Genomic DNA, 24,463 nt, shown 5'->3' with positions numbered 1-24,463 from the left:
CGGCCCCATTTGCCCAGTAGGCCGGGAGAACTCCCCAGTGCCTTAGCAGCTCCCTTCCCCTCCGCTGCTCGGCCGCTTGCCCTTTCACAGGCCCAGGAATCAGAGTCCGGGCCCCTGACCCAGGCCTCACCCGGCAGATCAATGATGAGCCAGCCGTCCATTTCATCCTCCTCGGAGACCAAGGCTAGGGGGCATTCGGGGTCCTCGGGGGGAGGGGGAGTACTGAAGAAGAGGCTGGTGAGGCGCTGGAACATGGCCGGGGATGAAACGGCCTCAAGGGGGGCGTCCTACGGCAGTGTAGAAACCTGCGAGGTGCGGAGAAGGAGTCAGAGCCCCCACCGACTTTAGTCACTACCCCTGACTCCGGGCTGGGGATCCCACCCCCAGCCCCCAGAGCGCAGTAAGAGTACGACAGGGATGTGTGGGGAAGCTCTGCGGTGTGTGCACGATCTGGTAAGTCCGTCTGCTTTCAGGCTTTTTCTATTTTCTGTGTGACCTTAGGAAGTTATTTAACTTCTCTGTGCTTTAGTTTTCTCATCTGCCAAATGCCAATGATAAAACACCTTCCTCTGGGCCCTTATAAGAATTACATGAGCTAATAAATAGTATCCTCCTCTGGGCTCCACTAAGAATTAAATGAACCAAACACAAAGTGCTTAGAGCCATACTCAGGCACAGAGTAAGCATTCAATAAACGAATCAATTAGTTATTAATATTACTGCATGCTCTAGGGACATGGAAGGAGTGATATATATATGACCAGATTCTATCAGGAAAGGTCTCCAGAGGGTTGGACATCCAAGCTGGACCCTGAAGTTCTCCAAGCAATGAAGAAACTGTCCAATTATTGTGATTACTTATCATCATCATCATAATATAGCTAACATTCATGTGCTAGGTACCGTACTAAGCACTTTACATATCACCACTGGTACTTCTCACAACTCTAGGAAGTGGGTCTAATTATCAGCCCTCTTTTACAGGTGAAGAAACTGAGGCTCAGGAAGATAAGGTAACTTGCACAAAGTCTCAACAGCTAATAAGACACAGAGGTTGGATTTAAACCCATGCTATCAGATTCCATAGGCAGCACCCATAATCACTGTACTCCTTTGCTTTTGCTCGATTAGACATTAGACATTAGTCCAGATTAGGTGTTTTTAACTTGGTGGCCAAAGTATTTTTCTGGGAAGAAGTTTTCATCATGATTTCCCACCATCATTCCTTGACCCCAAATATGAAGAACCACTACTTGAGCCTGTTTGGCTTGAAAAGTGCTAGCTGGCAGAAATCCTGCAGAACCGCCACCGTGTGACTGTACAGCTCTCATTTTTGTCTGTCAGACAAGGTTCTAAGATCCTATTCCCTTGGGCGCTCCCTCTCTCCCCCTCTATACCTAAGCTCCTGCGCAAGGGCAGCATTCTTGGCTAGGAGGAAGATCAGGTTGCCTGGCCCCAGAGAAACAGCAGGTCAGTGGGAGGTGATGATGAAGGGTGGGCCTGTCAGACCCCAGGAGCCCTTAAGGATGAGCACTGAGGGTTGGACCAGGACCCAACCCCTCAAATCAGTCCTTCCCTGGATGAAAATGAGGAAGGAGACCCCCTGGTCCAGGAATGGAGACACCAAGGAGGTGGCTATAGATCTGCCCTTCTCCCCACTTCAGCCTACCTTAGGACTAGGCCTGGCTAAGGGTCCCCTGGATGTCCCAACACTTGAGCCTCCACATCTGTCCCCTGAAGATGGTCAACCATTTTGCTACTGAGACACTTGGCACCATCCTCTAGGGATGATTCCACACTTCCTGTAGAACTTCCTGGGGGCATGTCCACTTTTCCATTCCCTGGAGGCATTCTACACTTATTGCTAACCCACCTGAGGTTTTGGGTTTTTGTTTTGTTTTTTTTAAGATTTTTCTTATTTATTTGTCAGAGAGAGAGAGAGAGCACAAGCACGGGGAGCAGCAGGCAGAGGGAGAAACAGGCTCCCCGCTGTGAGCAAGGAGCCCCGTGCGTGACTCAATCCCAGGACCCCGGCATCATGACCTGAGCCAAAGGCAGACGCTTGACTGACTGAGCCACCCAGGCATCCCCCACCTGAGGTATTTTTATGCTTGTTGCTACCTCTCCCATTCCCTGGGTATGTTTTCACACTTGCCACCAGAATCATTCCAACCTCTATAAACTGAGAGTATTTCCACATTTGCAGACCCACAGTGGGCTCCAGAAGGAAAGTGTTCCCTGGGTGCTGGCTTCTCTGGTGGGAGATCTACAGAGATTATAAAAGGTTGGGCACCCCCAACTAGGGTCTGCCCAGCACAAGCCACATATCCCAACCCATCTGTTAGCCATAGGGAGTTAGTGACTCAGTTACCAAAAATCCAGAAAGTTTGGCCCCTCCTGAAGGAAGGGAAGATTGGAGCCTTGATGAGGCACACCCTCTTGCAACAACCTACTACTTCAGTGAGAAGATGAAAGGGAAGTTAAGAACTGTTGCCCGCCCATCATATTCACCTGGCCCATTTTACAACCTGAGAATCCGAGGAAATAAGTCTATCAAAAGACATAGAGCTAGACGGTGGCCAGGCAGGTGTAGCCCCAGGTCATGAAACATCCAGTCCAGAGTATACACAGTCAGGAAAGCCTCAGCAAACAAGCCCCAAAAGGTAATGATGCAGGAGCCATAGGGAGGTCAGAGAGGAGTCAGAACTCAGCGAGTCACTTCTCATCTCAGAACCCCTCTGTCCAGCTGTAAAAGGGCTTGGAGTGCCTGACACCAAGATTCACCATGCATTTACCAGAGCACCTGCTGTGCAGCAGAACCTGCAGTGGGTCTCCTCTAATGACACACAGATCAAGGTAAAGGCGGCCCGGCGGGGGGAAGCTCCCTGCCTGAAGTCACACAGCAATTAAGTGACAGAGCCAAGAGGGACAGTGCACCAGCCGGCCAGTACCCGCCCCCTCTCATGACCACTGGGGGAGCCTCCCGGATTTTCTTTCCCATCTTTGCCAGCTTCCTGATTCTCACATTCCCAGCCCTGCTCCAGGGAGAACCATTCCCTTTAATAACTACAGCAGCTGTGCCCAGAATAGCACTTGAGCTCCAAGCCATCTCTACCCCACCCCATCCTTTAGCAAAGCGGGCTGGGGTGGGACTCTTGGCCCAGTCTCTGGGCCCGGCCACTTGGAAAGCCAGAAGCTCTCCTTCTCCTACTCCTTTCTCCTGCCCGTCTCTGTGAGCAGAGAAAGGGGCAGCACAACCCTACTCCTCACCAGCACTAGGTCAGGTCATGTCCTTCTTAGCAGACAATGCTGGGGGTTGGGAAGGTAAGAAAGGGCCAAACAGAGGCAACTCTCACCTTCCATTCCACCCCAACATCAGTCCTGGAGACAACCTGATGCAGCCAATGACTCACCTTTCTGTGGTCTAAAGAGCTGGGAGGCAGTGACTTTATTGGGCTCTGGGACTCCAAGGTACAGAGTGAGGGTCAAGGCCACAGAAGGGGACCCCGTCTCCAGAGACCTCCTGGAAAAAGATCCAGGAATGAGGGGACCTAAGAGCCCCATCGAATTTGGATGGTACTGAGCCTAAGGTAGAGTCAGTCCCCAGTGTTAGAAGGATGTGTAACTTGTTACTTGTATTGATTTCCTACCAGGCATGTGCCGTGGCTAATGCATCTGTCATTCACTCAGTAGGCATGAATCTAATTGGCTTCATGACCTCGGGTAAGCAACTTCCCCTCTCCGGGCCTCAGTTTCCCCTTCCATGAAATGGCGTCTAAGACCCCTTGTTTGGGGGCTGGGAGTGACATCAGCTAAAGTGCACACAGCAGTGAGATGTTACGGTAGTCCCGGGGGGTGCAGAGCTTGGAGTTGGAGAGAGGGTATTCCGCCATCTGGCGCCGCCCCAGCGACCTAGAGCTGGAGCTCTGGCTGCCCCTGAACTCCTGAGGACCACCCGCCCCCCAGCCTAGACCCAGCAGCGCCGCCCGAACCCAAGGAGAAAGTAGGGGATCGGAGGCCTGACCCCGACACCTGGGTTAGCCTAGGAAACTGCCGAGGCCCCTCCGGTCCTGCTGCCTTTCAGCGTCCCTCACCCGTGGGCCCAGCCCCGACCCAGCGCCTACTGGGTCACGGGAGGACAGGCGACCCGAGCCGGGGGCCGGTGCCGGCCTTGGTGACGTCTCAATGTCATATGCAAATAGGGAGACGTCACGGTCTACCGGCGTGCGGCAGCCAATCGGGAGATGGGAATGCAGCCCGGCGGCCGCGGGCGGAAACAAAGACCCGGGAGCGGGGACCGCGGGCGTGTCTCCGGACGCAGGACCCCCCCTGGGCGAAGCCCCGGTCGGGACTCACCTGGGGGAGGGGGCGGTGCGGCGGGCGGGGGGGGCTCTGAGGTAGTTGTGCGGCGGAGCGTCCGGGCGTCGGCGCTGATCACAGGCCGGGCTGCATCGCGGGGGCTGGACGGGGAGGCGGCGGGGCTCCGGCTCGGAAGCTCGCAGCTGCTGCGCTCGCCCGCGGGGCTTTGAGACTGTGCGGCAGCTGCCGGGCTCACTGCACAAATTGGAACGTTCAAACAGCTGATTGTGACGTCACAAAGGGGCCCGCCCGCCTCGCGTCACTGGCCGGCGGTGCGGTGGCCAATCCCAGGCTGCGGATACCCCCACCCCACCCCCCTCCACGATTCGCCGGCTGGTGGATCCTGCCCGGGAGCCGGACTCCGAGCCTCGGGGGGGGCCCCCCGGAGAGGCCACTGGTGCGAGCTTCGACTACTTGCCGCAGGGCGACCCACGGACCTCTTAATGAGGAGGGTCCCCACTCCCTACGAGATCCCCATCTTCCTGCGTTCCGTCCATACATCCCAGCGCCCTCAGTGGGTCCCCCATATCCTTACGCCGGCATCCTCTACCCTTGTGCCCCAATCTGTACCCTTTTGTCAACTCCGCACCACGTCCGTGCACCTGCATTCTCCCCACCAACCTTCTCCCAGCTCTCCCTCCCTCTTTTGTCTCAACTCCTCACCCCTACACATTCTCTGCTTTCCCACTGTTTTTCCTCAGCTGGGCAGGCAGGCAGAGAGGTGGAGGACATCCCCTTCCCTGGTTCCAGGGGAGCACCCGGGAGTGTAGGGGAATTGGCGAGGCTGACGGGAAATTTTGCAGAGTGGGATGCGGAGAGGAATCGTCCTGGGCTGAATAGCTCATCTAGAGACAGCTCTGTACTGGAGCGTTCATACTTTATTTAATCCATATTGCTACCAGGGCTGGACAGAAAAGTGACGGGACAAGGATTATTTGTCCCAATTTACACAAGGGGAAACTTAGGCTCACACATCTCACTGTCAGTATGTGGATTCATTTTCTTTTTTCTTTTAAGATTTTATTTATTTGACAGAGAGAGACACAGTGAGAGAGGGGACACAAGCAGGGGGAGTGGGAGAGGGAGAAGCAGGCTTCCCGCTGAGCAGGGAGCCTGATGTGGGGCTCGATCCCAGGACCCTGGGATCATGACCTGAGCCGATGGCCGTCGCTTAACGACTGAGCCACCCAGGCGCCCCTGTGGATTCATTTTCAATAATGCATTCAACAAACATTGTACCTACTATTGCCTCTGCCAGACCACTAGCTAACATTTACTAAACACTGAGTGCCAGGCACTGTGCTGTGGCACTTTATATGTATTTTGATCTCCACAACAACCCCAAAAGGTTAGTATTATCCCCATTTTCCAGCTGAGGACACAGACTCAGAGAGCCTAACATTTCCTACAGGTTGCAAAGCCATAATAAATAGAACCAGGATCTGAACCCAATCCCCTTCACTCTCTACATGTATCTAATCCCCAGGGTTCCTCAGCCTCTCCAGGGAAACCTAGGCCCAGTCCTGACTGCCCCAAACTTGCTGTGTGGCCTCAAGCAAGTCCTGTTACCTCTGTGGGCCTCAATTTCCTTTTCTGTCATATTTAACATATCCAAGCTTCGAGAGATTCTTTCAAACTCTCAACCCTCAGGATTCTGCCAATCCCATATTCTAGACCCCCATCTCTCCCAATGCCCTGGGAAATACCTGAGGAGAGACCACAAATACATGTCCTCCAAATCTCCAGGGCGAGAGGTTCTCTCTCAGTGGGGCAGCATGGGTGGGGGTGGGTCTGAGAGCTGCCTATCTGGCCCAATAGGAGGCAGGGAGTGAGCTAGGTGGGAGCTGCATGCTCTAGTGATAAAATCCTGTCCCAGCCTAGTCTGAAACTCCAGAGGGACTCCTCAGCCCTAGCAACTAGGAGAAGAAGCCAGGAGATAATACCCAGAGGCTTGGGGGAGCGGGGGGGGGCGGGGAGCATTATTTTGGCCCTTGGAGTGATGTCCCAAAGTGTCCTCCTTCTGTGCAACCCTGAGCTTCTGCTTTTTACCTCTAGTTCCTGCTAACTTCATGTCCTCTCCTGACCTCCTTGCTGACTTAAGCTAAATAATCCCTAACATGCCGCTCCCATCACACCGTCTGCCTGTTCTAAAAACTTCTGTGGCTCCCAAAGTATCACACTCCTTTTTTTTTTTAAAAGATTTTATTTATTTATTTGAGAGAGACTGAGAGATAGAGAGCACGAGAGGGAAGAGGGTCAGAGGAGAAGCAGACTCCCTGCTGAGCAGGGAGCCCGATGTGGGACTCGATCCCGGGACTCCAGGATCATGACCTGAGCCGAAGGCAGTCGCTTAACCAACTGAGCCACCCAGGCACCCAAGTATCACACTCCTTAAGACAGAATCTGTGGCCTTTCATGAACCAGGTCCAGCCCTCTCCTGCTTCCTGCCCACTTCTCCTACCTGCAGCTTGTCATGTTCCTCACTGTCTCTTCAGCACTCTCCCACTCTCCCACAGCCTAGAATGCCCTCTTCAGGTCTTTCTGAATTCATATATTTTCTGTCTTCAGGACTCTACTCACCCCTTCTTCCTCTAGGCAGCCTTCCCCACCCATATGTCCAGAGCTACTTTGAAGGACAGTGATTTGTTCGATAAACAAGCAGTGGTGATGACTAAGTGTGTGTGTGTGTGTGTGTGTGTGTGTGTGTGTGTGTGTGTGTGTGTGTGTGTGTCTTCCCAAATGGATGGTTGGCATCCCTACCCCCACCCAGCTGGACCCTCTACGCTGGTATAGGAAGCATTCTACTGGGCACACTTCCTACTGGGCACAGGATTTTGGTTCCCCAAGCCCAGGGAAGGGGCTCCTGGCATATACTCTGATATCCTAAATGAGCTGGGTTCTGTTCCCAGACTTAGCTGAACCCCATGTACAGGCTGTTAGGGCAGATTCCAGTCTTCCATTTCTCTGTAGAGTCAGAGGGGCCTGTGGATGTAGGGGGCTTTAGCCAGTGGAGTCCTCTCTGGAACCCCAGGACCCATCACTCTCTACTGTGAGATTTATTATCAGGGCTGGAGGACACCTCAGATCTTAATTCATCCAAACTCATCTTACAGTGGAGAAACAGAGGCACACGGAGGCATAGAGAGGTCAAGGCACCTGCTTAGAATTACAAAGCAGCAGAGCCATCTACTGACCCTGGTGGTGGGGGGCGGCTGGGAGTTTAGTATTCTGGGACCCTGGTCTGGGCCTAAGCACTGTAAAAAGAGGCAGTGGGCACCATGCTAGGGGTAATCCTGGAGTCTCATTTCCAATTAGAAAGTGCTACTGCTGGATAGACATGGACATCTACACATACACACAAAGGCATCCATGTACAAACATACACACGTGCGCATGAGCTCACACGCATGGAGTTTACAGATGCCCATGCCCATCCAATCTTTGCTCAGATATAAGCACCTGCCCAATTTTATGGGCTCCAGGATTGGAGGTCAAGAGGCCACCCTTCTATTCCTGTCTGGGCATGAGGCTTGCCCTCACCAAGCCCTGGGGGCTCCCCAATGGCTTGGGGGCCCCCCCACTTCAAAGGGCAGAGATGTGTCAGCCTGGGTGTGTCCTTCACGAGACCATGCGTGTACTCGAAGGTATGAGTCCTGCTGGAGAACCGCCTCCCCTTTGGTCTCTCCCTCTTTCCCCTCTCAGGTAGAGGGCAAGGCTGAGGCAAAGACCAGTGGGTAGCTTGGGATCTGAGTCAAAACCCGGAGCCCTGATCACTCTAGAAAACAGAGCTTTCCCCTGTCCCCTACTAGTCTCCAGAACTACAGTTAAATGAAAATATTAATTATGATACTATTGGGATTTCTATGTGCCAGGTACTATTCAAAGTCCTTACCTGTGTTGAGGATTAACTGAATCCTCACAACAATCCTCTCATGTAGATAATATTATTCTTTCCATTTTACTGGTGAAGAAACTGAGACAGATGGGAAAAAACCCTAATCGGTAAAGCCACCTAGGGCAGACATAATCCCTCAATTCCCCACCAACAAATTGGCCCATACCTTAGCCAGGGGCCGTACCCCTAGAATTTCTATTCAGGAAGGTTTGTTGTTTAACTCAGAGGTGTTTAAATTGAGGGTGGGGTGGGGTGTGTGTGTGTGTGTGTGTGTGTGAACACCATGAAAAAGACCTTGGCCGATTGTCGGTAAATCCGAATTTCAATCCCGGTTCTATCCTGGGCTCATGGCCTGGCGCCCTGGGTAAGTCAGTTTTCCCATCTGCAAAGTGGCTGGCTCCGTGCTTTCTAAACAGTACATCCCGTCCCATCCTTCAGGCAGCCCTTTGTGTGTGTTTGTCCTCCCGGGAGGAGGGGAGAGTCAGAGTCAGAACAGGATTCATTTCAGGAAGAGGAGGCAGGTGACAGGAAGTGAAATACCCAGCTTAGTTTTAGTCCACCTGCCCAAGGTGTGAGGATGGGGTGGTGCCTTTGGTGTTCCGTGGGTATGTTTGAGTGTGGACAAGGACCCAAGTGAGCTGCTCAGGTGCGAATGCTCGGCATGAATTCCCACATTTAGAACTTTTGAAGGGAAATGGTTGCATCCCTCCAACTTTGAGGCTGGGAAGGAGAAAGTAGACAGTGGGGTTCCCTCCTGCTGCGGCAGCTTCTCTTCTAGAAGCAGATGGGCCCTCTGCAGCTCAGACCACTGCCCTTTTCCACTCACAGCTCTTTCTTGGCTCCCTACCATCTGGACCAAGGCATGGTCTCATGGTACCCGGTACACAATAAACATTCAGTAAGTACTGAATGAGTACACGCATTTAGCCTTCTCTGTCAACACACACGCACGCATGCACACACGCACACACACGCACACTATGCAAATGACCATACTCCACCACCTGCTTTCCTGCTTCCAGGATTTTGCTCTGGCAGTTTCCTTGGCCTAGGGAGCCCTCCCCCGCCCCCACCTACTCTCCTTGTGTCTAAGCCCTCTGTATTCTTCAGGATTAATGTAATTAGCATCTTACATTTATTGAGCATTTACTGTGTGCCTGTAACTCTCCAAGATGGACACTGTTGTTATCCCCATTTTCCAGAAGAGGAAATTGAGGCTCAGACTCCGGAGGCCCAAGATCATGTTTCTGTATATGCAACTGTGTATAGAAATATTGTATATACATATAGTAATAAATAGCATAAAAGTTATAAAGCCTATGTGTGAAAAATAGACAGCATTTTTTTTTTTACCTAACATAAAATCATTTTCTCAAGTAACACTCTCCTGTGTTGGCCTTGAAGGAGCAAACCACCATGTTGTGGAGATGGCTACATGACAAGGACCCAAGAGGGACCTCTAGAAGCTCAGAGGGGCCTCTGGATAACAGATAGCAAGGAAATGGGGATCTCAATTATATGGGCTGCAAGAAAGTGAATTCTGCCAACAACCTGAGGGAGCCTGGAAGCCAAATTTTGCCTGTTTGCGTCTTCAGATGAGGACACAGCAGGTCAACACATTGATTTCCCCCTGTGGGTCCCTGAGCAGAAAACCCAGATGAGCTTTGCCTGGACTTCTGACTTCTAGAACTGTAGCTAATAAATGGGTGTTGTCTTGAGCCCCTATGTTTGTGGAGGTTTGTAACACAACTATAGAAGACTTCTACACGTGTTGAAAAAGTTTTTGCAGGGCGCCTGGGTGGCTCAGTCGTTAAGCGTCTGCCTTCAGCTTAGGTCATGGTCCCGGGGTCCTGGGATCGAGCCTCGCATCCGGCTCCCTGCTCCGCAGGAAGCTTGCTTCTCCCTCTCCCATTCCCCCTGCTTGTGTTCCCTCTCTCGCTATCTCTCTCTGTCAAATAAATAAATAAAATCTTAAAAAAAAAAGAAAGAAAAAGTTTTTTGCATGAAAATTAAGAGGTAGCTTGAGTTACTAATCTTACTCTAGTACATTTTGTTTTGGTGCAAATATATTTGTGAAACTCATAACAGTGTTATAAACGGGGAAAATCATTTTTCTATCTTTTTTAGTAAAGATTTTATTTATTTATTTGATAGAGAGTGAGAGAGAGCAAGCACAAACAGAGGGAGGTGGAGAAATAGGCTCCCCACCAAGTAGGGAGCTGAACATAGGGCTCGATCCCAGGACCCCAGGATCACAACCTGAGCCAAAGGCAGATGCTTAACCAACTAAGCCACCCAGCACCCAGGCGCCCCTCTATCTTTTTTTGGGGGGCGGGGTCAAAGTCATATAGTTGAAATTGAGTAACCTGAATATGTGGGATGCAACTCCAGGGTATATATCAACCACCCCTCATAACCCCGGTGCAGCAGCTCTCTCTGCCCACGGGCCCTGTCCCCATGCTTTAATAAACCACCATTTTGCACCAAAGACGTCTCAAGAATTCTTTCTTGGTCATTGGCTCTGGACTCCACCCCACTGAACCTCACCTATATTCCAAAACCCCATCACTTTCACTTAATTCCCCACACTCAGAAATACCTAGTTACTCTCTGGGAGACAGACACCTTTTCTATACTTGAGAATCTCCTTCAATGTAAACAGAAATATCATCAGAGACATTACAATACAGGGAGATAAGAACTATGACAGTGGGTAGGACAAGATGGTAGGGAAATCCAAAAAAAGAAAAAAGAGAGAGATTCAAGGAAGGCTGCTGGGAAGAGAGGGCATCTGAGGCAGGCTTTGAAGGATGAATAGAAGCTTGCCTTGGGGCAAATGGGTTGAATGGCCTGGAATACAAGTTCAAATTAGGAGCCCTGAACCCTTGTCTTGACTCTGCTTCTGACCTTCTTTGTAACTTTGGGTAACTCTGTCCCTCGGTGGGCCTTCCGTTTGTACAATGGGGACATTAACGGGGAATTCCTTTGCCTGCTCACTAATTTTTTGCCCTGGCTTTCTAGGGAGAGTTTTATCTTGTCTGATTGCTTCCTTTTGAGATACAAAACTGGGATAACAGGATGACAGAGGTTGGAGGCGAAAGGTGGGAAGGAAAAAGAAAAGCAAAGCTGTGGGAAAGGGCCTAGGGGGACACATTTTGATGGAAGTGACAAGTTTGCTGAGTGAGTGAGAGGCAGCAGTGTGGCGTGAGAGGATTAGTAAGAACACAGGAAATTCTAAAGATGTTGACATGGATTGGAGACCCTTTGATGTCTTTCAAGAACTCTAAGTATTAGAGTCACTCTTAAATTACTTTTGGGAGTTGGACTATTGTTCTTGGGTTTAATACATTTTAATTAATCTCTGAATAGGTTAAAATGCATTAAATTCAAAATCCCAGAGAATGAAAGGATATAGGTTTCCTTCCCATTTCTGCCCCCAGCACCCTTCAATCAATTTCTGCTCCCAGGGGCACCTGGGTGGCTCAGTTGGTTAAGCAACAGCCTTCGGCTTGGGTCATGATCCCGGGGTCCTGGGATTGAGGCCCGCATCGGGCTCCCTGCACTGCAGGAAGCCTGCTTCTCCCTCTCCCACTCCCCCTGCTTGTGTTCCTTCTCTCGCTGTTTCTCTCTGTCAATTAAATAAATAAATAAAATCTTTAAAAAAATATATTCTTTGCATATACATATGTATATGTATGTACATATTTATATGTATATATGACCTCCCCATTCTGAATATAAATGATAGGGTACTGTGCATACTGTTCTGAAATGTGCCTTTTTTTTTTTTAACTCAACAACATGAGAGATCAGTCCCTAGCTGCCTCCTTGTTTGTTAATAGCTACATAGTATTACATCAAAGTAGGGGTAGCTTGAAGTTGTCCATTCAGTATCCTGTAGCTGAATATTTACTTTGTTTTCAAATATTTGTCCTTTACACTACAGTTCTTGAATGTGACATTGAAGGCTAAGCCTGAGTCACGTAGGACCCTGGGATTTATTTGGGTTATGGGGCTATTTGGGCTCAATAGTATCTTTGAAAGATACTGACTCATTCTCTGGATCAAGCTCTTCCCACCTCCCTTTCCCTTGGTTCTACCTACCCAACCCTCTGGGTCCAGAGTGGCACCCTCAGCCCCTTCACCATGACCTGCTCTCTGAAGTCCTCACAACGCCTTCTACTCCATAAAAATCTTCCTAGCCTGATTTCCTTGATTCCAGCCAAGAGTCTACCACCAGGAGCTTTGGGCAGAAAAGCTGGGGATAGAGACTCTGAATAGACTGTAAATATTTATTAATCAATCCTTGAACTTGCCTGGGGCCTCCCTGCTTATTTTCCCTGCTTGTCTGGTTTTCTGTGGATTTTGTTCTCCCTTTCTGCCAAAGGAATTGTCTGGGTCTCTGTCAGTGGGGTGGGGGGCAGGACCTAACTTGTGAGCCTTAAAAAAAAATGTGCCTTCTTGTAGGAGAAGAAACCCTTCCACCTTGATTGGAGTTGCATGGAATTGTTCTTTAGAGATCATCTAGTGCAGTAAGTTTACAGATGAGGAAACAAGCATGGATGAGGGAGAAGTGCTTACCCAGGGTAATGGGATGAGCAAGTGGAAGGGACACAGGGCGAACGCTTGAGGCTTCTTCTGCCAGTTCTCACCTCTTTACCCTCTTCATCAAGACTTCAAACTCTGTCAACCTTTATTCTCTCAAAATCTAGTATATAAAGGTAACAGAATCGTGGTATATTCATACAATGGACTACTACTTGGCAAGAGAAAGGCATAAACTATAATACCTGCAAAAAATATGGATGAGCCTCAAAATATGATGCTGAACAGAAGAAACCAGATGCCAAAGAATACATATTATATGATTCCATTAGTCTGAACTTCTAGAACAGGCAAAAGTAGTATATATAATATATACTGACAGAAGGCAGATCAGTAGCTGCCTGTGCATGGGTGGAAGGACTGACTACAAAGGGGAGCAAAGGAACTTTCTGGAGTGATAGAAGTGCTCTATATTTTGATTGTGAGAGTAGTTATGTGGTGTCAAAATTCATTACACCTCAACAAAGTTGGTTTAAAAAGAAAAAAAAAGAATCAACATTGAAATAGGCTTACTCAATTTATTTAAGAAAATACAAATGTGACCACTGACCTACATGCACAAAATCAACATTGTCCAACTCATTTGAGAAGGGCAGGTTTAGCAGTTGATTACCCTCAGGCCAGATGTTTTCCATCTTTGAAATTAAGTTGTCACAGATTTTGGTCAAAACATCATTTTCCTTAGACTTATGTTCAAGAACTTCCTGTCCCATGACAATCATTCCTGACTCGGGTTGGATTTTATTTTTTTTATTTTTTATTTTTTTTAAAGATTTTATTTATTTATTTGACAGAGAGAGACACAACGAGAGAGGGAACACAAGCAGGGGAAGTGGGAGAGGGAGAGGCAGGCTTCCCGCGGAGCGGGGAGCCCGATGCGGGGCTTGATCCCAGAACCCTGGGATCATGACCTGCGCCGAAGGCAGGCGCTTAACGACTGAGCCACCCAGGCGCCCCTCAGGTTGGATTTTAAAAAGCTAGTCGCTAGGGGCGCCTGGGTAGCTCAGTTGGTTAAGTTTGTGCCTTCCGTTAAGGTCATGATCTCTGGGTCCTGGGATCAAACCCTGTGTTGGGCTCCCTGCTCAGCGGGGAGTCTGCTCCTCCCTCTCCCTCAGCCCCTCTGCCCCTCTCCCTCTGTCCCTCTGCCTCTCTCCCCTCATGCGCTCTCTCTCTCTCTCTCTCTCCCTCTTAAATAAATAAATAAAATCTTAGAAGAAAAAAAGAAAAAGAAAAAGCTAGTGACTAATATCTCTTTGCTCTATATCCGGGTGATTTATTGGCTCGACAGATTTAATATTTCTTTTGCAGGGCCTTCAAAGCTTTCAGTTCTGTCCTCAAGAAAGAAAAACTATTTGTACAAGTAATAACAATCATGGCTAATGTTTATTGATTGCTGTCAATGTTCCAGGTGGTAATCTAAGAGTTTTTCAAGTAATATTTCTTTTTTTTTAAAGGTCAGTATTTTATTTTATTTTTTATTTTAATTAATTTATTTTTTTAGAGAGGGAGGTGGGGGAGGGGCCAAGGGAGAGGGAGAGAGAGAATCTCAAGCAGACTCTCCACCCAGTGCCAAGCCCAATGTGGGCCCAACACTGGCCTGATCAATCCCAAGATCCTGAGATCATGACCTGAGTTGAAATCAAAAGTCTGCTGCCCAACTGACTGAACCACCTGGGTGCCCTGAGCCCATCTAGCTCTTAAGCACTATATGGCATTGACAATCGACGTGACTCAAGAGTGATAGCAAAGCCCTTTTGCCTAGGATCCCTTCCTCACTGGTACCAGAAATTCCACTATTATTGCTTCTTCCCTCACAGTTAAGCATTGCCCTCTTTAGATGCCTCCTAAAATACAACTAGTTCAGGTGCCTGGATGGCTCAGTCTGTTAAGTGTCTGGTTCTTGATCTCAGCTCAGGTCTTGATCTCAGGGTCATGAGTTCAAGCCCCGCATTGGGCTCCATGCTGCCCATGGAGCCTACTTTAAAAAGTAGAAAAGTGGGGCGCCTGGGTGGCTCAGTCGGTTAAGCGACTGCCTTCGGCGCAGGTCATGATCCCAGGGTCCTGGGATGGAGCCCCGCGTCGGGCTCCCTGCTGTGCGGGAAGCCTGCTTCTCCCTCTCCCACTCCCCCTGCTTGTGTTCCCTCTCTTGCTGTCTCTCTCTCTGTCAAATAAATAAATAAAATCTTTAAATAAATAAATAAATAAAAGTAGAAAAGAAACTAAAATACAGCTAGTTAAGAGAGCAGGACACTAAATCCCTACACATCTGGGGCGCCTGGGTGGCTCAGTTGGTTAAGCGACTGCCTTCGGCTCAGGTCATGATCCTGGAGTCCCGGGATCGAGTCCCGCATCAGGCTCCCTGCTCAGCAGGGAGTCTGCTTCTCCCTCTGACCCTCTTCCCTCTCGTGCTCTCTCTCATTCTCTCTCTCTCTCAAATAAATAAATAAAATCTTAAATAAATAAATAAATAAATAAATCCCTACACATCTGATTGAATAGGTTTTTCACTGCACTGTCTACCAAACGGACTGAAAGAGAAACACAGATTGGGAGGTGGGGAATGGGGGGGGGCAGGGCGTTGAAGGGGATGAACAGAGAGATAAGAGGTTGGAGCCAGATGTCCCAATTTTCCTGGGTTGGCCCTGCTCAACCTCACATCGATGGGGCCCTCTGGAAATACAACCTTATGGCCAACTGGCACTGGTTCTCAGCCCAGAACTCTGGGGACAGGGAGCCAAGTGGGTGAAAGGAGACGGGAGAGGCTCTTTGGAATGATGCTGGGAGTAGCTCAGGTGCCTCCTTCAGAGCCAGGGTATCCTTAGGGAAAGGCAGGTGGGACAGAGGGCATGACATGAATCCCCTGAGAAGGAAAGTCAGCCTCACTCTTTTGCCTTGAGATGGTTGTATTCTATCCACCTGAAGTCCATTTTTAAAAAATTAAAATATATTTTAAATGATGCAGCAATTTACATAAATATTGTATAAAATCCAAATTTTTTAATTTTAAAAAGTTATAAATATAAAATTCAAACAATCAAGATGAAGTCAAGGTCCCTTGACTGTCACTCGTCCAATTCAAGAGACCTTCCACCATGCCCCTAATTTGGAGTATATCCTCTCTTTTCCTCTCTTTTTTCTACATGATATATATATATATATATATATACACACACACACATACACACGCATCACACGCATATAGGAAGTGTTTTGTTTCATAGGGCGTGTTTTACTTCTAGTTTTAGAATTATGCTTTACATTTTTTTGTTTACTTACTTAATTACAGGGACATAGTTCAAAATTCCAAAGGTTCAATAGGGAATCCAGTGAAAAGCAGGTGTCCTTCCTTCCCCAGTTCACAACCATCTGGTCTCCTCCCTGGAGGCAACCACCAATTCTAGTGTCCTGTTATTCCTTCCAGAGGTATTCTATGCAGTTAAATCCAATGCATATATAGATATACGCACACAAATACATATATTACATTATATATGTATTACATTACATAATGTATGTACATATACATTATATATTATAGTGAATATATTCACTATAATATATATTACATTATATTGAATATATACTGAATATATAGTCTCTCTCTCTCTCTCTCTATATATATATATATATATATGTGTATTTTTCACACAAATGGGGACACGGTTCTGCACCTTGTTTTTTTCACCTTACAGTATATCTTGCAGACCTGTCCTTATCAGTATGGAGAACAGCCTCATTCTTTCTTACACATGCGTAGTATCCCATTGTATATATACCTGACATTTCTCTAGTCCCCTATGGAAAGAAAGGTTGTTCTCAATATTTTATTTCTATAAACAATGCTGCAATTGATATATTTTTTTATTTTTAATTTTTATTTTTTTAAAAGATTTTATTTGTTTATCAGAGAGAGAGAGAGAGCACAAGCAGGGGGAGCAGCAAACAGAGGGAGAAGCAGACTCCTTGCTGAGCAAGGAGCCCGATGCAGGACTCGACCCCAGGACCCTGGGATCATGACCTGAGCCAAAGGCAGACGCTTAACTGACTGAGCCCCCAGGCATCCCTGATATATTTTTTTAAGGATTTTATTTATTTATTTGTCAGAGAGAGAGAGGCAGGCAGAGGGAGAAGCAGGCTCCCCACTGAGGAAGGAGCCCGATGTGGGACTCGATCCCAGGACTCCTGGGATCATGACCTGAGCTGAAGGCAGACGCTCAACTGACTGAACCACCCAGGCATCCCTGTAACTGATATTTTTATCCATTACTTTGCATATTTATTTGTAAGATGAATATTTTTTTGAGAGAGAGAGAGAGAGAGATAGCAAGCACATAGTGGGGGCGGGGGTGGAGGGGCAGAGGGAGAGGGAGAGAATCCCAAGCAGACTCCCCACCGAGTGCAGAGCCTGATGTGGGGCTCAATCTCACGACCCTGAGATCATGACTCCAGCCAAAATCAAGAGTCAGACACCCAACCAACTGAGCCACTCAGGCCCCCAAGATGAATATCTACTACTGGGGATTAGTAAGGTGAGGTTATTTTAAAAGTTTAAATAGTATTTTAAGTGTTTTTTGATGTTACCAAATAGCTTCTAGAATGTACTGATTTTTACTGCTTATAGGTTTGTTCATTTCTACATAAACATGTCATATTATATACTCTGTCCGGAACACTCACATTTTTCACTCAGCAATATGATTTGGAGTTCTACCTATGTCAATACACATAGACACAGAGACCTACCTCATTAAAAAAAATACCACCCTAGTGTTTCCTGTTGTATGGCTGTAGATAGCTTATTTAACTGTAGATAGCTTATTTAACTGTAGATAGCTTACTGATGGACATTTTAGTGGTTTACAATTTTTTGCTGCCACAAACAATACTACAATGACTATTCTTGTGTGAATAAAACAGATTCAAAGAAATGACTTGCAAGAGTGATAGGTATACATATTTTGAATTTCAATAGATGCTGTCAAATTGTTCTCCCAAAACATGCCAGTTTAACCTTTCACCAATGGTGCGTGAGAGCTTTAGATTTACATCTAGAAGTGGCCTAGATGCTTCCCCCTGAATCAAAGCTTAAAGTCCCAGTTATCACTGGGATCATCCAGGCCCTGAGCTCCCCTCCGCAGAGTGTGAGTGGACAAGCAGAGTGTTGGGAAGGATGAACACAGATTAGGGGCAGTCTGTCCCCCATTAGCCAGGTGGTCACCCAGGTAACACAACCCTCTCCAAAGAAAAGGCAAGGCTACTTTGGGAGAGAGTGAGCTCCTCATCATTACAAGTGTCTGAGTGGAGGTTTGGTATCAACAAATGCTCGGAGCATTTATTTGGTGCCAGATTTGGGGCTTGGTGTCTTGACTCAGAGATGTGTCAGACCCATTTCCTGCCTTCCCAGAGCTTGATAATCATGGAGAAAACAAACAAGTAAACCATGATAATTCTGTCTACTAAGTATTGAGTTGGACTTCCTTTTCTGACAATATCTGGTACTTCCTGCTACATAACACATGGAAATGCCAGAAACAAAAACAACAAACATCCTTTTAAATGCACAACTGAACCGAAGCAGTTCAAGTTTTAACAGACATTTGGGGAGATGAAGACTTGGACTTACATGAAGTTTGGGGTTAGAACTGAGACTCTTGAAGGGCTACACCCACAGTGTAAGATTAGACTAGAAGAAAACAAACTTCTGACTACTAGCAAAGGAGACAAACAGGATATATGTCCATCTTGACCTGGTCTTTGGGTGGGGGAAGGAAACTATCTCCCAAGAATTTGAAACCACATGCCTGCCCTTGACGAGTCTGAGGTTCATATTTATATCACCTGCATGGCTGGGAATCCCCAAGGCTGAGAAATTAACATAAAAGGAGACCTATTCCAAAACCATCTCTCAGATGCCTAGCTGAAACAAATGCAAATCCTCTTTGGATCTCCCCCACACCCAACTGCAGGCTACACAGAATTCCTATATATAAAGCTCTTCCAAACATTAGCTAATAATCCACAAGGAAACAATCCACCATGAGTAAGATCCCGTAGACACGACGGCCAAAATCTTCAGATACCAGAATTATCAGATAGTAATTATTAAGTGCAGCTTAGAGGCACCTGCTAAGTGCTTTGGGAGTATAGAGAAAGAACTGACTCCCAGATGGAACCAAAGTCTTCAAAGAGATGGAAACTTGGAGAATGGGCCTTGAAAGATAAGTAGGACTTTGCCAAGTGAGGACTTTGGGGTAGCCAGTGGGGTGTACAAAGTAGAATGTACCAAGGAAATGACTATTGATTATTTAGTTTCTCAAGTGCAAATAGGGCAGAAAAGTGTGGGATGAGGCAAGAGAGGTAGGTAGAGGGATAGATCATGCTGGTCCTTGCAAGCCATCCTAAGGAAAGCCAGTGAAGGGTTTTAAGTGAAGAGTTAGTGATATTCATTTGTTCATTTGTGCATTCATTCAACAATGGGCATCAGGCATGAAGAATGGGTTGTAGACTGGAGAGTAGAATGCAACAGGAAATGAGTCAAGAGAGTATAGCAGACATCTAGGTGAGATATGCTGGTGGCTTAGGCCAGGTTGGTGGCAGTGAAGATGGAGAAGAATAGGTTGATTTTACTGATGTTTAGGTCAAAGCTTGAAGGTGGATTGTCTACAAGGGATGGGGAAATAGGAGGTGTCAAGGCTGATTCCCAGGTTTTTGGCTGAGCAACTGAAAGACGGGTGGTGCCATTCATGGAGATAAGGAATTAAGGAGGAAAAGTGAGTTGTTAAAAGAAGATCATGAGTTCAGTTTTACATATTTGGAGTTTAAAGTGGCACTATCTAGTCTGACACAAATTTCTGAGTATCAATAAGTGAAACCTCGGCTGGAAATAAAGATCTGAGAGTCACCAAAATATAAGTGGCAATTAAAGGCAGGGAAGTATATGAGAGTCTTTTGGGAGGCTGGTTTCCATCTCCTGTTGTAATGGTTAGGAACTTTTTTTTTTAAAGATTTTATTTATCTAGGGGCGCCTGGGTGACTCAGTCCGTTAAGCGTTTGCCTTCGGCTCGGTCCTGATCCCAGGATCCTGGGATTGAGCCTGGCATCGGGCTCCCTGCTCACTGGGGAGTCTGCTTTTCCCTCTGCCTCTGCTGCTCCCCCTGCTTCTGCACGCTCTCTCTCTTTCTCTCTGTCTCTCTCTATTTCACTTATTTATCTATTTATTTGTCAGAGAGAGAGAGAGCACAAGCAGGGGGGAGCAGCAGGCAGAGGGAGAAGCAGGCTCGCTGCAGAGCAGGGAGCCCGATGTCGGGCTCGAACCCAGGACCAGGGGATCAGGACCTGAGCCGAAGGCAGACGCTTAACCACCTGAGCCACCCAGGTGTCCCTGGTTAGGGCCTTTTGATTACAGGTACCTAAAGACCCAACTCAAACTGGATTAAACTCGAAAAGAAGTTGGGTTGAAATGTTTAGCAATAATTGCCTTCAGGCAAGGCTTCATCCAGTGTCTCAAATAATGGAACTAAGATCCAGTCTTTTCTGATTTTTCTAAAACACTTCCTAGGAGTTGGCTTAATTCTTGACAGGCTCTTTGTGACCACATGCTAGTGTAGGGAAATGGCTCTGCCTTGGCACCCTGGTGACCTTGCATGTATTCATTCATATAGGCCACACGGGCAAAGGTTTGAGAAGCTTATCCGAGTCTTGGCAGACTGCCTTGTGACCCTCCCAGAACATGAGAGGATGTGAGGGGCTTGTAAGACTGAAGCCATCTTCTGCTTGCTTCCCTCTCTCCCCTGGGAGGCTATCATGAGACAGTTTTCTTACTGCTTCCCAGGTTCTGAGGAGCTAATGGAACTTTCTGCCCCGCCCTATTCAGAATGGAGCTGCAGACTATAGAACCTGTTAATTGCAGTCTAGAACTGGCTCCTCAATAACAGGGTGCCCACGACTTGTTTTGTAATTGCCCAGCTCCTTTTGATTCAGTGTCATCCTTTTCAGTGTGTGGAGCAAAGATCATCAGGAGCTGGCTTATTCTTCTTGCTGTGTATGTGAGTAATAAACTACTTAAACTGAAAAGTGGCTCATTGTACCTTTACCAGTAGAATTAGTTAGGCCTTGGCCTTATCTTGTCTTGTACATATAAACTACCAGCAGCTTCTAGGTCTGGGTGCTTCCAAGCTCAAACCTGGCAGAAAAGAAAATGCCCATTTGCCCAAATGGCTCAATTCAAAATTTCAGAATTGAAAGGTTTGGTTTTTTTTTTTTTTAGCTCTTATTGACCTGATTTGGGTCATTTGCTCATCCCTGAACCAATCACTGTGGCTAGGGATTTGGAATGTATTGGTTAGTTTGAGCCATTTGGAGCCCAATCCTGGAAATGGGGTTGAGGTCAATCCCATTCAAACCACATGGCTGAGAATTCAGAGTCCTGTTAGGAAAGGGGAAAGGAAAGGTGGAAAGGAGGCCAGAAAGCAGCAAGGAAAGCCCACTATCCCTGTTTCCTTTGCCAGAGCAGGGAAGTCTGTGCGTAGTTGGAGGAAGGGCATGAGGGGTCTGAATGCATAGATGTGGAGGGTATAGGGCTCCAGAGGCAGGAGAGGGATTCAGAAACAGGAAGCTGAGCAAGATGAAGCCGATCTTTAGCCTTCAGGCTGTAGGTCTAGTTTGTATCTTGGTCTTGTTTTCCTAACAGGATGGCTTTTGCAATGGTGGGCATTTGTGGGTAGGGGACAGGAAGGAAATTGAGAGCTGGAGGCACAGAGTCCCGGAAATCTGTGTTCAGAGCATTATGAAGGTCAGATTTCCAGTTTTCTTTGGGCCCTTCCAACACTTGGGGGCAAGGGTTGAGGATGGAGCTGGTGTGCGTCTCCTTTTAGGTCTTCCCAGACACCCAACCTGGGAACAAGAGGCCGCTGGTATAGGAGACAGGTGATGAGAACCCTGGTCTCTGGACCCAGTGCCACCACTGACTTGCTAGGTGATCCTGGGGCAGGAGCTGCTCCTTTCTGAAATTTCGTTTCCCAGTCTGTACAGTGAACTAGATCGGGCCTTTCCTACTTTTTCCATCTTAAGGACACTTTCAATTATTTTTCCTGACATGTCACTGCCTTCCACTCACCCGATTTATTGAGTTGTTATTCTTCATTTTTAAGTATTTAGATAGTTTGTTTTCTGGTGAAAAATCTACACAAACATAGAGCAAGCCAGTGCTGTATCTTTAATTCTTCTTTTTGCTTTTATAGCAACCCTGTTTGTTTTTTTCACTCTGTTCTTATGTGTCTTTTGCTGATTTTCTTGAGTTCTTTTTTTTTTAAGATTTTATTTATTTATTTGACAGAGAGAGAGAGAGCACAAGCAGGGGGAGTGGCAGGCAGAGGAAGAGGGAGAAGCAGGCTCCCCGCTGAGCAGGGAACCCAACTTGGGGCTGGGTCCCAGGACCCTGGGTTTATGACCTGAGCTGAAGGCAAATGCTTAACCAACTGAGCCACCCAGGCACCCCTATTTTCATTTTTTTTGTTGCATAAGCTACTGAATACCTATGCTTTCAGGGTAATGTTCTTCAAAGTACAGTTCCTGAACCACCAGCATCAGAATAAACTGGTGAGATAGATGAAGAGTGCGGGTTCCTGGGCTCCTTCCTGGACCTAGCAAATCAGTTTCTAGAGCAGAGCTAGGAAATTTACATTTGAAAAATATATCTCCCAAAGCTCATTAAAAAAAAAAAAGGTATTATGAATAATAACTATGAACAAGCTATGGACAGTCATGTGCAAGTTTTTGTGGGGATATATGTTTCATTTCTTTTGAATATTAACTAGGAGTGGAATTGCTGGGTCACATGGCAACTCTAGGTTTAACATGTTGAGCAACTGCCAAACCTTTTTCCAAAGTGCCTACAGCATTTTACATTCCCATCACGAGGATTCCAATTTCTCCGTTTCCTTACCAATGTTTGTTATTATCTGCCTTTTATTATAGCCACCCCCATGGGTGAGAAGTAATATCTCATTGTGGTTTTGATTTGTATTTCCCTAATAACTAATAATGTTGGGCATTTTTCACATCCTTATTGGCCATTTTTGTCTCTTTTTGGAGCTATGTCTATTCCAATCCTTTGCCTACTTTTTTAAGGCTTTTATTTTGAAGTAATCTCTACATCCAATGTGGGGCTCAAACTTACAACTCTGAGATGAAGAGTCACATACTCCATCAACCAGGCATCCCATCCTTTGCCCATTTTTTTTTTTTTAAGATTTTATTTACTTATTTGACAGAGAGAGACACAGCGAGAAAGGGAACACAAGCAGGGGGAGTGGGAGAGGGAGAAGCAGGCTTCCTGCCAAGCAGGGAGACTGATGAGGGGCTTGATCCCAGGATTCCGGGATTGTGACCTGAGCCAAAGGCAGACGCTTAACGACTGAGCCACCCAGGCGCCCCTCCTTTGCCCATTTTTAAAAATGATTTATTTATTTATAAGACAGAGTGCGCATGAGCAGGGGTAGGGTCAGAGGGAGAGGGAGAGAAATCCTCAAGCAGACTCCTGCTGAGCACAGAACCTGACTCGGGGCTCTATCCCAGGACCCCAAGATCATGACCCGAGCGGAAATCAAGATCATGACCAACTGAGCCACGCAGGTGCCCCCTCTGCCTGTTTTTAATTGGATTCTTTATCTTCTATTATTGAGTTATAAAAGTTCTCCATATATTCTGAATGAAAGTCCCTAATCAGATATATGGTTTGGAGATATTTTCTCCCATTCTGTGGGTTGTCTTTTTACTTCTTGATGATTTCCTTTGGAGCACAAGTTTTTAATTTTGATTAGATCCAATTTCTTTCTTTCTTTCATTTGTTGCCTGTGCTTTTGGTGTTGTATCTAAAAAACCATTGCCTAACTCAAGGTCATGGAGATTTACTCCTAGGTTTTCTTCTAGGCATGTCATAGTTTTAGGTCTAATATTTAAGTCTATGATCCATTCAAACTCTTATTTAAGAAGCACTAGTTTGGGGGTGCCTGGGTGGCTCAGTTGGTTGAGCAACTGCCTTCCACTCAGGTCATGATCCTGGAATTCCAGGATCGAGTCCCACATGGGCTCCCTGCTCAGCGGGGAGTCTGCTTCTCCCTCTGACCCTCCTCCCTCTCGTGCTGCTCTCTCTCTCAAATAAATAAATAAAATCTATAAAAAAAAAAAAAGAAGCACTAGTTTGGGTCTACCTGTAATGGTTTTTCCCAAAGACAATCCTCACCCTAAGAAGAATTTTTTTTTGAATATTCATCATAGCTTTATTCACAAGGGCTAAAACCTGGAAACTACATGGATATCCATTAATAGGTGAATGTACAGACAGGATATATCCATACAGAGGAATACTACTTAGCAATAAAAAAGCCTGAGCTGGTGATACCTGTAGTAATATGGATAGATTTAAGAATCCTTAAGCTGCACAAAGGAATGTAGGCATAAAAGAGTTCCTTTAATGTTGTTAAAAATGCAAGCCCATTGGGCGCCTGGGTGGCTCAGTTGGTTAAGCGACTGCCTTCGGCTCAGGTCATGATCCTGGAGTCCCGGGATCGAGTCCCACATCGGGCTCCCTGCTCAGCAGAGAGT

The 24,463-nt window shown here is 46.9% G+C and overlaps 1 protein-coding gene across 6 annotated transcripts in view; it reads right to left on the bottom strand.

Moving 5' to 3' along the window:
• The window catches only part of TP53INP2 (tumor protein p53 inducible nuclear protein 2), a 31,774-nt gene that overhangs the window by 4,387 nt on the left and 2,924 nt on the right, over window positions 1-24,463 (bottom strand). For 2 of the 6 annotated variants that reach the window (XM_035728980.1, XM_027623435.2), the window contains exons 2-3: window positions 4,357-4,554; window positions 131-305 (exon numbers count right to left, since the gene is read on the bottom strand). In XM_035728980.1, coding sequence (XP_035584873.1) covers window positions 131-254 — 124 coding nt within the window. In that variant the 5' untranslated portion in view covers window positions 255-305; window positions 4,357-4,554. Of the gene's footprint in view, window positions 1-130; window positions 306-4,024; window positions 4,165-4,356; window positions 4,567-24,463 lie in introns of those variants that run through there. The other 4 variants (XM_027623429.2, XM_027623431.2, XM_027623434.2 and 1 more) reach the window with 4 other exon arrangements.

Source organism: Zalophus californianus, chromosome 8, assembly GCF_009762305.2.
Source record: "Zalophus californianus isolate mZalCal1 chromosome 8, mZalCal1.pri.v2, whole genome shotgun sequence".
Classification (NCBI taxonomy): Eukaryota; Metazoa; Chordata; class Mammalia; order Carnivora; family Otariidae; genus Zalophus; species Zalophus californianus.
Note: the sequence above shows the minus strand (reverse complement) of the source record. Positions and strands in the feature narration are given on the sequence as shown.